The sequence below is a fragment of the Pygocentrus nattereri genome, chromosome 1 (genome assembly GCF_015220715.1).
Source record: "Pygocentrus nattereri isolate fPygNat1 chromosome 1, fPygNat1.pri, whole genome shotgun sequence".
Taxonomy (NCBI): Eukaryota; Metazoa; Chordata; class Actinopteri; order Characiformes; family Serrasalmidae; genus Pygocentrus; species Pygocentrus nattereri.
In genome coordinates this window covers 22652357-22666353 of record NC_051211.1, presented here as the reverse complement: position 1 = coordinate 22666353, position 13997 = coordinate 22652357, and the positions used below count along the sequence as shown (strand labels likewise).

The 13997-nt window shown below is 39.1% G+C and overlaps 1 protein-coding gene across 1 annotated transcript; it reads right to left on the bottom strand.

Annotated features, from left to right (window-relative positions):
* Window positions 1-2287: 2287 nt before the first annotated feature.
* On the bottom strand, window positions 2288-13366 carry LOC108440890 (cytosolic phospholipase A2 gamma-like). The gene is made up of 11 exons (XM_037537960.1): window positions 13300-13366; window positions 12073-12111; window positions 11901-11928; window positions 9564-9672; window positions 7398-7599; window positions 7051-7156; window positions 6771-6911; window positions 5979-6056; window positions 3754-3908; window positions 2429-2469; window positions 2288-2363 (listed from the first exon to the last, which is right to left on the bottom strand). The coding sequence occupies exons 4-11, from the start codon at window positions 9581-9583 to the stop codon at window positions 2288-2290; spliced, it is 819 nt and encodes a 272-aa protein (XP_037393857.1). The 5' UTR covers window positions 9584-9672; window positions 11901-11928; window positions 12073-12111; window positions 13300-13366.
* Window positions 13367-13997: the final 631 nt, after the last annotated feature.

Below are 13997 nucleotides of genomic sequence, written 5' to 3'. Positions count from 1 at the left end.
ATCACAGTAATTGGAAGTGGCAGAGGACCATTTGTGAGAAAAAAAAAATCACTCTAAGCCTTCTGGACGTCCTAGACATGTCACTGACTGAATACAAGTGGCAGCCTAATCCGTGGGCTGTTAGAAATGGAAAACTGAAAGAGTGACTGTGAAACCACTAAACGTAAACTATATATCTTGGTACCATGTCTTTCACAACCTTCAAGTTAAACATGGAATGTCTTGTAGAAGCTTCAAATGTCTGTGTTTAATCTAGAACCTGCTGTTTTGAGGATTCCATCCCACTTTAAATGCTTCAGCAGTTACATTATGGTATCTAAATTGTCAAACAAGAAGCCAACAAACTGCTAAAATCCTATAGGGTGTCAAGCAGAAGTTAGCATTACTGTTGAGGTACATGTTTTCCTCGTGTTTTGGCCAAGTTGAAGGCCTAGCTCTAATGGTCACAGTTCACCACTAAGTGGAGTATACTATTACAGCAAAGCCAACTATATACAAGAATCATTATTTTCAGTAACCCGGAGTTACCTTTGCAGTTAACAGCATTGAAAAGAGGGATGTGGATCACAGTTGGAGCTTTGCTGTGTCCTCTAAACACATAGAAGTCCAGTGGTTCCACATCTTCACCTGGTACAACTTCAGGGAAAGGAATCTGAAGTTCTTCGCATATTTGAGCAGTTTTAACCACAGTCTGCCAAAAAAGTAATTCTCTATTAAATATTAAACTCCTGTAAATACACTGTGATACAATGATATGAACCCAAGAACATGGTTTTATTTGTCAACCCAGGTAAAATGTATTAACACATGAATGAATGACTTGTTTACTGTCAAAAAGGAACAGAGCAGAAATTGATTTGAAGTGTTGTTGAACTGTAAAGTATTGCTTTTGTTAATCTGAGTTTAATTTTGTTTAATAAAAACAGTTAAATTCCTTATTACCACATGAAGTAATTGTTTTAGGTTGAAATGTCTGAAACTGGTTTTTACTGATGGAATTATATTTACTGTTTATTTTGAGTCCATGGTCTTAGCCTGGAAAAGGATGGCATGCCCACTCCAGGTAAGGGGAAAGGACCTGCCCCAGGTGGAGGAGTTTAAGTATCTCAGGGTCTTGGTCACGAGTGACGGGAAGAGGGATCGTGAGATCGGCCGCAGGCTGGGATAGGCGGCAGCAGTAATGCGGTCACTGTACCGGACTGTAGTGGTGAAGATGGAGCTGAGTCATAAGCGAAGCTCTCTGTTTACCAGTCGGTCTACATCCCGACCCTCACCTATGATCATGAGCTGCGGGTAATGACCGAAAGAACGAGATCGCGAATACAAGCAGCGGAAATTAGCTTTCTTCACAGGGTGGCGGGCTACACTGTATTTGATAGGGTGAGGAGCGCAGCCATCCAGGAGGAGCTCAGAGTGGAGCTGCTATTCCTCCGCATTGAGAGGAGCCAGCTGAGGTGGTTTGGGCATCTAATTCGGATGCCCCCTGGACGACTCCAGGTGCGGTGTACCAGGCACGGCCTACCAGCATAAGGCCCCGGGGTCGGCCTAGGACCCGCTGGAGGGATTACATCTCCAAGTTGGCCTGGGAGCAGCTTGGGGTCCCTGAGAATGAGCTGGAGGAAGTTGCAGGAGACAGGGTCATCTGGGATTCTCTGCTGTCCCAACTGCTACCACGACCCTATCTGGATTAAGTGGTCAGTGATTTTGCTGGTGCATTATCCAGAAGCATATTAATAACATTTTTTCTTGTAATACTTCATGGTTTTCATTTTTACATTTAAAGTTTTTTTTTTACTTTTATTACTCTAGTTACAGCCCCATGTGAAATGCATGAGTTATACAGAACAAAAAAAAAAAAAACTATCAGATTGGAACTCTGTGATGGCAGATTCCCAGAGCTCAGGTATCGGAAACAATATTGTTGAAACCCGGGATCAATGCATCTCTACATGTAACCTCCATGAGGTGCAAATCAGCCAAAATCAAAGGAAGCAGGTCAAAAAGAAACATTATTTAAACAATTCTTAACAATGCCAGACTAACCCATAAGACACTGAATCATGACATCACATTCCCAACCATATATGAACAGGATTATGTAAAATGATACTTTCTCTGTGCATTGAAAAAAACAAAAATCATAAGGCAACTTATTACATTGCTTTTCTTGAATTAACTCGACTTGAGGTCTCTGGAGTTCAACCAACTCAAGCTTCTTATTTACCCAAAAGTTCTCCTAACTCTTAATTCTAGATTCTCGATAAAGTAAACAACATAGAATTTGTTCTTAGCTTCGTTCCCCCTCTGTATTTTCTCTTCTCGGGCTCCCTGTAATGGAGCTCTTGTCTGTTCCATGCTGTAAGCTACCGTAAGGGACAAAAACACAAGACAACCTCCAAGTTTTAAAGACTCTTTTATTGTTACCCACATGGCTACAGTGGCAAACACCAGGCAGACCTTTTTGAGGCTCTGCAAAACAAATCAAAACAATTGTGATTATCTTGCACTGTTCAGGGTGGCCGACTGATGGTGTAGAGAATGACCAATTTATCTATGACTCTATTTATTTGAAATAACGGTTTGCTTTGAGAGGAGTTTGACTTACCTGCTTGTTCCAGCATGGCAGCAGCCTGTTACAGGTCAAAGGATCCGAGCCTAGGGGGTTTGTGGGTTATGTAGTCTTGGGGTTGTCCTATAAGTGGAGTGTTCCATCTCCCATGCTTGAGCAGGGGGAGGCGGACCAGCTTTCATGGTTCCAAATAGTAGTGTTGCAGTAGGAATGTTTAAATATTAAATGTTTTATATTTATATTAAAATATTGATTAAATAATAAAATAGATTAACTAAAGTAAAATTTATAAATATAAATTGAATTTGTACATTTTAAAACTTACCTGCAATCTTACCTGTGGTTGGTTGAATCCAATAGGTTGAGGGGTTTGTAAAATGGAGAACTCGCATGTTTGGTTAGTGAGGGTGAAGTTGGCTTGGTGTGCAGTTCTGTTTGTAAGGCCATGGTTGAAGGCATTTCTTTTTTTTTTTTTTTTTTTTTTTTTTTTTAAATATATATATAAAATATATATAATTATAATATGAGTTTGTATCAAGTTGATCAGTTTGTTTTGTTTTCCCTTTATTTTCATATTTTTTTTTCTAATTAATTATTTTTGGGATTTTGGAACACCGTGCACTTTTTGCTGTGGACTTAATAAATCTTCCTGCATCGGAACTTCCAGTTTTCCAGTGTTTTTAAACCTCCACTCAACTATCCTGTAACACTCCCAATAAGGACAGCTGTGGGATTACTGAGATTCAAATTCACAATCTGCTGATGTATGAAAGTTAACACACTGAGTATTTTAGTCATGTAAGTTAAACATTTAAGGAGACAGAAATCTGAGTAATTTAAAGAGCTTGTGAGCTTTAAAATGGACTAAGCATTTACCACCACCAGGAGGTTGTGAATTTAAACCACCAGTGATGCCATAGCCATCTATGACTGGGAGTCTAGGAGGAGAAAATGCCTGGTGTGATGGAAAGAGTCCTGGCTAGTGAGGAAATTAAGTGAAAAACATACACTCCATATTGTTTACCTAACTGAGATGCAGACAAATAATATTAGGAGTTAGGAGAACTTCTGACTAATCTAAGAAGTTTAAGTTAGGAAAACTAGTGTTTTTAGGTAAATTCAAAAAGAGCAGTGAGTTACCTGGCTTCTAATTTTTACAGTGTATATGTGTGTGTATGTAGTACCTCAAAGGGATCTCCTACACCGAAGTCAAGGGAAATGATGAGGTCGATTTTTCGTTCTTGTCTCAGCACTGAGAAATAGGGTGAGTTGATTAACGCTGCTGTATCTTCGTATTCCCTTGTCTTTGAGTGAAGGATGCTGGGATCTATGTCTTTCACTGATAACAAGGTAAAACAGTACTTTATAATATAATATAAAAAATACACATATTTCTCCCTTTACCTTCTCAGCTTCATATAATTCCCTGTGTTTTTTGAAAGAAATCTGTGATGAGTGGGGCAACCTATATATTCTCATCTGTGATAAAAGAGCCATTTTCTGGTTATTGCTTCTATATCTAAATGATAAGATTGTCATTGGTTGACTCAGCTCAGGGTTGTGATCATCAGTCCACTGTTGTGTGATTTGTGATTGGGGCCTGAGTTTGACTTTGTGGCCTGCATGAGTTAAAGCTGAACTCAATTTCAATTTCACAGACATACACTATGTTTCCAATAGTATTCACTGACTCATTCAAATAATTGAATTCAGGTGTTGCAGCTTCTATGGCCACAAATGAATAAAACCAAGCACCTAGGCATGCAGACTGCTTCTACAATCAGTAGTGAAAGAATGGGTCACTCTCAGGAGCTCAGTGGATTCCAGTTGTGAAATTTCCTCGCTACTAAATATTCCACAGTCGACTGTCAGTGTTATCTTAACAAAGTGGAAGCCATTGGGAATGACAAAAACTCAGCCATGAAGTGGTCGGCCACATAAAATCACAGCGCGGGGTCAGCAGATGCTGAGGGGCATACTGCACAGAGGTCAGCATCTTTCTGCAGAGTCAATCGCTACAGACTTCCAAACTTCATGTGGCCTTCTGATCAGCTCAAGAACAGTGTAGAGAGCTTCATGGAATGGGTTTCCATAGCCGAGCACCTGCATCCAAGCCCTACATCACCAAGCGCAATGCAAAGCATTGAATGCAGTGGTATAAAGCACCGCCACTGGTCTCTAGAGCACTGGAGACATGTTCTCTGGAGTGACGAATCACATTTCTCCATCTAGCGATCTGATGGGCGAGTCTGGGTTTGGCGGTTGCCAGGAGAACATTGTCTGACTGCATTGTGGCAAGTGTAAAGTTTGGTGGAGGGGGACTATGGAGTGGGGTTGTTTCTCCAGAGTTGTGACTAGGCCTTTAGTTCCAGTGAAAGGAACTCTTAATGCTTCAGCACCAAGAGATTTTGGACAATTTCATGCTCCCAACTTTGTGGGGACGGCCCCTTCCTGTTCCAACATGACTGCACACCAGTGCACAAAGCAGCTCCATAAAGACATGGATGAGCGAGTTTGGTGTGGAAGAACTTGACTGGCCTGCACAGAGTCCTGACCTCAACCCGATAGAACACCTTTGGGATGAATTAGAGTGGAGACTGTGAGCCAGGCCTTCTTGTCCAACGTCAGTGTCTGACCTCACAAATGCACTTCTGGAAGAATGATTAAAAATTCCCATAAACACAATCCTAAACCTTGTGGAAAGCCTTACTAGAAGAGTTGAAGCTGTTATAGCTGCAAAGGGTGGGCCGACATGATATTAAACCCTATGGATTAAGAATGGGATGTCAGTCAATTTCATATGCGTGTGAAGGCAGACGAGCGATTACTTTTGGCAATATAGTGTATTCTTGTTTAAGTCTCACTTTGGCAGGCAACTTGACCATACATGTTTCCAGATATGAAAACAGTTTACAAAGCATACCAATTTTACAACCACATGAAATAAAACCCTTAATTACTTTCTTCCATCATTAAGGATATCAGCTATCCTGCTGAGCCAGATGTGCAAACTATTTAAGCCCAGTATTTGCTAATCTTTTAAAAGGCTAAACTTAAAAATACCTTCATTATTCAATTACAGTTAGAAATGCAATTTTGTTTTTAAAATATCACATCAGAATGGACGCATTATCTATCATTTAAGTTATACTGACTGTGACACACAATTTCTTATTAGTAATTTCAAAAGCCATCCAAATATGTTACCAATTCAACAGCGAAGCCTCATCTTTCATCAGTCTTTAACTCTCAAATTGGATGATTAGTGGGTTCTTCAGTGGTTAAATGTTGCAAAAATGTTTTGTAGAATTTGCACAGCATAACCTGATTCAGTACCGATTATCTAAAAGATTTACACTCAGTAAAGGTGAAAAAATGAAAGGATTGTTAAACCAATAGAGGGTCATACTTATCATCAAGTGTTTTAGTGCCTCAAACAGGTACTCAATGATGTCTTCCATATCCACAATGGCACTGCCACACAGGCCTGTACAAATTCCAAACAAATAAAAATCAGTAAGATTACAGCATTGAGAAAGCATGGAGAAAATGTTTCCCCAGGACATTCATGACCAGTGAACATACTGTGAACATTAGCAGCAGATGGTCACAGCACCCATTACGTGACCTCATTACACGATCCTGGTCCAGATGTTCTCAAGTGAATATTTGATGATTCACCCACCAAATTACAGTAATGTGCAAAAAGTTTGTGCATTCTTAGTCAAATTACTTGTATTTTTGTAAAAATGTTGTTTTTGTTTTTTTTTCAAGTGAAAATAGGTTAACACGTCATCAATAAAGAGAATACTTATTTTCAATCACAACTATTGTTTATTTCCATTTTTAACATATTGGAAAATTAAACATAAAACATGGCCTATGCAAAAGTTATAGGAAAAAACAGTGAAAATGTGCACAGGCTTGAGATCTCCGAACAGGGCTGCTGGAGCCATGGGGCAAGCGGGCTTTTGAGCCACCATGTTTTTAAAATACTGGAGCAAAGACCCACCACCTTCTGGTTGAGTTCATATTATGTCATAAAGAAGTTCAACTACATGAAACACTGACCAATCTGTGAAATGATGCAAAGCTTTGTGAAGTTAAAATGATGTTGGATGTCGGGTGTGTAGTATAATATTTTAATCCAGAGTATTTTTACCTTGTTACTGAATTGCTTTGCTTTTAAATGTGATATTACCTTGTAGGTACAGCATATCAATCTCAGGCTGTTCTTTAACCTTCTTTCCATTCTCAAACTGACATTCCAAACAGGAGGAATCCACAAAGGCTCCAGGGAGAGAATAACCTGACTCATCAGGAGTGATCTCAAACCAGACATCTGCAAACAGAAATCACAGTAGATTTTCCCTTTTAACACACACACACACACACACACACACACACACACACACACACACACACACACTCAAACATACACACACAGATGCACAAAAAAACATATGCACATACAAATTTACCTGCATTCAGTCTATCATATTTACACTGCTTGTCAATCACAGTGTAAATGGGATACGGGTCATTGGTGTAATTGGCCCTCTGCGCTGTGAGTTTGTGTTCATCAATCTGTGAAATACAGAAAATGCAGACTCCTACAGTGATGTCCAGAAATCTGAGACCACCAGTGAAAATGCTTCTACTTTGCATTCTTTTCTAATTTCTAAAATCACAATGCTGAGCACAACGATTTGAGAGAATAGAAATCTTTGAAATTCCAACATGAATATTGTATGTGTATGTGCACATATGCATGATCCCTTCTTTCTGTCCATTTGTATGAAACATCATTAGCATAAATTATTCTCACCTCATTCACCACATTAGACACAATCAGTGCTGCCCACACATCTGTCAGGCTGAAATTTTCATTATTTGCATAGTAATTTGCCAGTTTTTGACCCATCTGTGACCAACTGACTCTGCCTTCAGCAAGCCTTTGGACAATGTTCTCTTCCACAGTCTTCAGTTTGGTGGACCAGTTTGGTTCATTGTATAATGATGCCATGCACCTTTAGAGAACAGAAGGACAAGACAATGTTGTAATTGATTAAACAACAACAACAACAACAATAATAATAATAGAGGTTATTATTAATCAATATACAAGAATGTATATATAGAGAGCCATTATTGACAAATGGAGAAAACTTGGAACAGTGGTGAACTTTCCATGGAGTGGCCAGCCTACCAAAATTTTACCAAACGTGCATCAACGACTCATCCAGGAGGTCAAAAAAGGAGGCAGACAAACTTCTCAAGAACTGCAGGCCTCACTTGCATCAGCTAAGGTCAATATACGCGATTCCACAATAAGAAAGACGCTGGGCAAAAATGGCATCCATGGGAGAGTTGCAAGGTGCAAACTACAGCTGATCAAACAGAACACAAACCACCAAGGCTTTTGGGACAGTATTCTGTGGACTGAAAGGTCTTAAGTGGAACTTTTTTGAAAAAGACATGGAACCTATGGGCGTAAAGCTAACACTGCATTCCACCATAAGAACATCTTATCAACAGTCAGACATGGTTGTGGTAGTGTGATGATCTGAAGCTGCCTTACTTCTGCAAAAGTATACTAGTAATAATACTAGTAAACTGTATCAAACGCCCATGCAGGATCCAACTTCCATGGTTTTTCAAACTTTCCAGTCCACCTTTAATGATGCTTTAGAGGTAACATTTGCCTCAGCTTATAGCAAAGAACAGCAGGAAACCTGGCTCTTCTTATGCAGCCAATCAATATGAACCAAATGAAACGTGTACATATGTTTGGAACTTCACAATCCCCTGGACAAAAGCTCACTCTAGCAAATGCAACATATATAATAATGGGTTAGCGTGATTAGAAGAACAATGGTTTATGTTGTGCTTTCAGTCCATTCTTTACACATGGCAAGCACTGATTCTCATCATCATCACAGCTGTGGTTAGCTCTAATATTAGTGATAGCTCATTAGCTCGTCTGAAGGAGCATGTTTTTAAAAGTACACCTCTGTGAGCTGCTAAATGTTTATATGAGGGAGTTCTTTTTTATCCTGCAGTTCAGTTCATGTTTGTGTGTTATTACTGTTTAAATGTTAATATTAGGCAATAAGCACAATTTGCCTCTTTTCAATGATTCTTTTGACATCCGAAATTCTGATATCATTAACTCTTCTAGATAAGCTGCCAGCATTCAAACACAAATTTTAAACACTTGAATAAACTGTTGTTTTCCTATTGCATCACTGAAACTTGATGTTGTATGAAATGTCTTGTTAGATACAATAATGCAGTGGTTCATAATGCATCTGCCACTGAGTCATCTTAAATAATTAAATAAGAAATTATTTATGACAGTAATGATAGCATTAAACTAAGCTACAGTGCATAGTGTAGTACAGTGTATTGTAGTATAGTTTTCTAAGTAAAGCCCAGTTTTACTAAACATTTGCAGTGGCCCTCTTCTGCCAATGAACCACTGAGCTTCAGGTTTTAGCGCACCTGACTCACCTGGATATACATTTTAAGGGAGAAGATTAGGAAAATTAAAAACTTAAAACAATTTAGTAATGTAACTGTAGGGTGAAGGGTGAAGGCTTCAGGTTGCAGGGTGAAGGACACACAAGAACTTTGAAAATTGCCAGCACTCAATGTAAGTGAGGATTATAGGAACCACAAACCATTCTATAAAAGCCTCATATTTCAGACTATAACTCTTTGTGTGAAGAGTTAAGGAAAAATGTTATTAACTTTTAATGGAAGTGCTGATCTTTTGGCTGCTGGGATTCATCGCCATCATGAAAATTTCCACCTATTTTATAGAGAATTTCTTCTTTCTCTCTTTACTTTTGTCAGCATCAGTTTGAGGGTAAAATCTTTTAAATGGCAAGTTACAGTAACTCAATTACAACCTTTTAGTACATGCTGTAGCTTTTGCACACTTCTTAGTAAAACTGGCCCTAAAGCTTACATATTAAAGAATAGTATTTACCTCACTGCAGGATATACCATGTTGCTTCAGGCAGTCTAGAACAGTCTCTGTCCTTCTGGTCAAATGCTGCCTTTCCACTTCACTCAGAGAGTGACCAATTCTCACCTCGCTGCTACACACATTACACAGGAGTGGTTTCAGTAGTAGAACTGTGTTATAACAGTAATAATCAGATAATACCTTTCATTCATTTAGAATATCTGCATGTACTGAGATTCAAGCCTTTCATTCTCAGTTTTCTACACCTGTAGAGTCAGGGGGACGGTGAAAATCCCTACCACATTCCAAACAGGAATTCCATGAGGATGACAAATTTTAGATATCCATTACTTGAGTCTGAACTCCCAGCAAAATTAAAGAGACCTAATGTTTGTTAAATTTAAGGCATGTTGTATGTATTGATGCTTTGGTTTTAAGCAACTTTGTTAAGATCATCTAAACTCAGAGAAATATCAGTGATATCTCAGCAGGGTTGATTCTCGGCGCACTGCATGCGTTTAAATGGAGACATTGGCTTTGTTCTACCATGGACTAGAACAAAGGGTCAGCTGTTGTCATTACTGAACAGTGAAGCTGCCTGCGTACTACGTTTAAAAATGGGACTTTTTGTATCTCTGTTCAGAGAACGAAGTTAGTAACACTCCTTCTTCTCTTACATAATCACATGATCAAATGTGCACTCTCTAGCTCTCTCGCTCATGCACACGTAGGCACTCTCTAGCTCTCTCACTCATGCACACGTAGGCACTCTCTAGCTCTCTCGCTCATGCACACGTAGGCACTCTCTAGCTCTCTCGCTCATGCACACATAGGCACTCTAGCTCTCTTGCTCATGCACACATAGGCACTCTAGCTCTCTCGCTCATGCACACGTAGGCACTCTCTAGCTCTCTCGCTCATGCACACGTAGGCACTCTCTAGCTCTCTCGTTCATGCACACATAGGCACTCTAGCTTTCTCGCTCATGCACACATAGGCACTCTCTAGCTCTCTCGCTCATGCACACATAGGCACTCTCTAGCTCTCTCACTCATGCACACATAGGCACTCTCTAGCTCTCTCACTCATGCACACGTAGGCACTCTCTAGCTCTCTCGCTCATGCACACATAGGCACTCTCTAGCTCTCTCGCTCATGCACACATAGGCACTCTCTAGCTCTCTCACTCATGCACACATAGGCACTCTCTAGCTCTCTCACTCATGCACACGTAGGCACTCTAGCTCTCTTGCTCATGCACACATAGGCACTCTCTAGCTCTCTCACTCATGCACACATAGGCACTCTCTAGCTCTCTCGCTCATGCACACATAGGCACTCTCTAGCTCTCTCACTCATGCACACGTAGGAACTCTAGCTCTCTTGCTCATGCACACATAGGCACTCTCTAGCTCTCTCACTCATGCACACATAGGCACTCTCTAGCTCTCTCACTCATGCACACATAGGCACTCTCTAGCTCTCTCACTCATGCACACATAGGCACTCTCTAGCTCTCTCACTCATGCACACGTAGGCACTCTCTAGCTCTCTCGCTCATGCACACGTAGGCACTCTCTAGCTCTCTCGCTCATGCACACGTAGGCACTCTCTAGCTCTCTCGCTCATGCACACGTAGGCACTCTCTAGCTCTCTCGCTCATGCACACGTAGGCACTCTCTAGCTCTCTCGCTCATGCACACGTAGGCACTCTCTAGCTCTCTCGCTCATGCACACATAGGCACTCTAGCTCTCTCGCTCATGCACACATAGGCACTCTAGCTCTCTCGCTCATGCACACGTAGGCACTCTCTAGCTCTCTCGCTCATGCACACATAGGCACTCTCTAGCTCTCTCGGTCATGCACACATAGGCACTCTAGCTCTCTCGCTCATGCACACATAGGCACTCTCTAGTTTTCCCTTACTCATGTGCGCTTATCTTATATTCATTGTAAATACACAATTGATTGTTTCTATTGTATGATATTTGTGTCTTACATAAAATATTGTGTGCTAATAAATGTTTAATTTACTTTCACCAAGTTGTCTGTCTTGATATCTTCCAAATACTGGTTGCTATATACTGATACTAAGATCTTAATAAAATAAATCACATGTATTAAAACCTTCAGAAATCAAATCACTAGTTTAACTTTCCTTGGTTACAAATTAGAGGTGATATTCAGAACGTGAGTATGTATGTTTGAAGAATTAAGGGACAGATTAATTAATGAGATTGATCCAAGTTAATGAGGCATGGCATACTAATATTATGTAACAAAACATACACTGTATGTAATTACAATCTCTAAAATTCTCTAGCTGAAGAATCATTTTAAAAATGGCAAAAAAATACCTTTCACAAGTTCTACTGGTGTCCATCTCTGAAAAAAATCCAATATGAAAAGAGTAAATGTGAGAAATTATATTGTAATTTTCTTTTCAGTCACTGTTTAATCACTGCTACTGTCTAGTAGTTCTATAACAAAAGAAAGTTGCATTTTGTATTCTTATAGTGACATACTTACTCAAATTATGCAAGTTGAGTGAAGGATCACTTGCTCACACTGCTGGACAGTAAAAACAGAGAAATCTGAATGATCCTGTCAGATACTTTTACAGACCATGAAGTGAAACTTTCCAGCAGAACAGGCTTTTAGCAATAAATGGTTGGTTGGGAGTCTGGTGTAATGACATTTATGTGGCCCATTCTCTTTTAACTGTCCCAATGTAAAATCAACTAATAAATTCAATGGTAAAACACTGTCCAGAGACCAATTGTAAGAAGAAATTCTAAGAAACTTTGATTAGTAAGTGTTTTATAGTAAATGATCTCAAATGTGAGCAAAAATAATGTTTTTTCTTTATGACGAAAATCTGGCTTGATTCAAGCTGAGCAGCTTCTCTTTATATAAACTACTCTATAGAGTTACAATTTACAACTTTTGATAGTCTTTCAAGGGTTAACCTCATTTGACATCAAGTCATGAAGTGATCATTCAATGTGGATCTAATTTGATGTAAAAGAATAAAGAATGCTTGGCTTTCCCATAATGTGCAACCAGTTCCTCAAAAGATCTCAGAGAATTGTTGCCACTGATGTCTCCAAGAACCCTTATACCTTTTTCTGCCCATGAGTTTTAGATAAAAGGTTTACTAAAAGCTTTTTGTGAAACCAGGTTGGGGATAATTTATGCCATTTAATATGTAACCCCAGGTACTTCTCTGCTGCTTTCAAGGTTTGAAGCAGAAGTCATTTAGACCACTTTTACTTCAGAGCAAAGAATGTACAATCTTTATGTTCAATTTAAGAAAACATAGGATTTACTTACTGTTAAACATTTCAAACATTAGTAAGGCGTCATTATTCTTCATCAGTCACCCGCTACCTACCTACTATATTCACAACATGAATATGGAAAACATATTTATATAACTTTTTTAGTTTCTTCTTGCTCCTTGATTTTGTATATTGCTACATATAATCTACTTATTTACATTTTTTGCCATATTTTGTTTAATTTGTTTTGTTCTGCTATTTTATTTACATAATTTGAATTTTTAAGGATGAAAGGTAATATAATAAAGCTATTCTAATACAAGGCAATAAAGTGCAATATACATCTAAGCTGAGTTTGCAGTATTTTAGCTGAAACTGAATATTTTCAGTAATTAACATGAATAATTTTAACTATATCAGTGTTGTGCTTAGATCACAGCTGCTGGCATAATTTTTTTTCATGAAAAGTACGTACCTGCACTTATAGATGCTGAAGTCCTTAAGAAGACTGCGAACAGTGCCGGTGTTATGGACTGTGAATTTATAGTGAATGTGCTTGGGGGCATGAAACAGGGAAGAAGGAAGTATTGGCATTGGACTGGGGTGGAATGTCACAATACCAGTGGTGCATTTTTTAAATTTAATGTTCTTACAGTTTCAAGGTTAGCCTGCACTGCGTGTGTGTGTGTGTGGGGGGGGGTGTAGGGAAATTTGTTTGTAGCTGTCAAGGAACTACATATTTGTCACACTAGATTGCATTTTTGAAATAAGAAAGATGGGCTTTCATTAGAAGAAATGAGAGTAGATTTTTTTAAATCCTGCCAATCAGATATGAAGTTATCTGCACAACTTTGAACATGCTGAGTAACATTTTGTGTCAGGTTACAGGTGTAGGAGAAAGATAAGAAAAATCAGAGAAGTATATGACATTGAAATAACCTTGCAGTGACAATGTTACACATCAGTTGTGTATTATGCAAATATGGAACAAAGCAACAAATTAGAGTTTGCATGTTCTCCCTGTGTCTGTGTGGGTTTCCTCCCACAGACCAATGATATGGAGTTTACTTCCAGAATATACCACAATGGCATTCAACAGTTTGGTCAAAATTTCTGTGACTGTGAATAGGTAAGCGAGGGAAAGATGATCTGATTTTGAAAAGCCATAACATT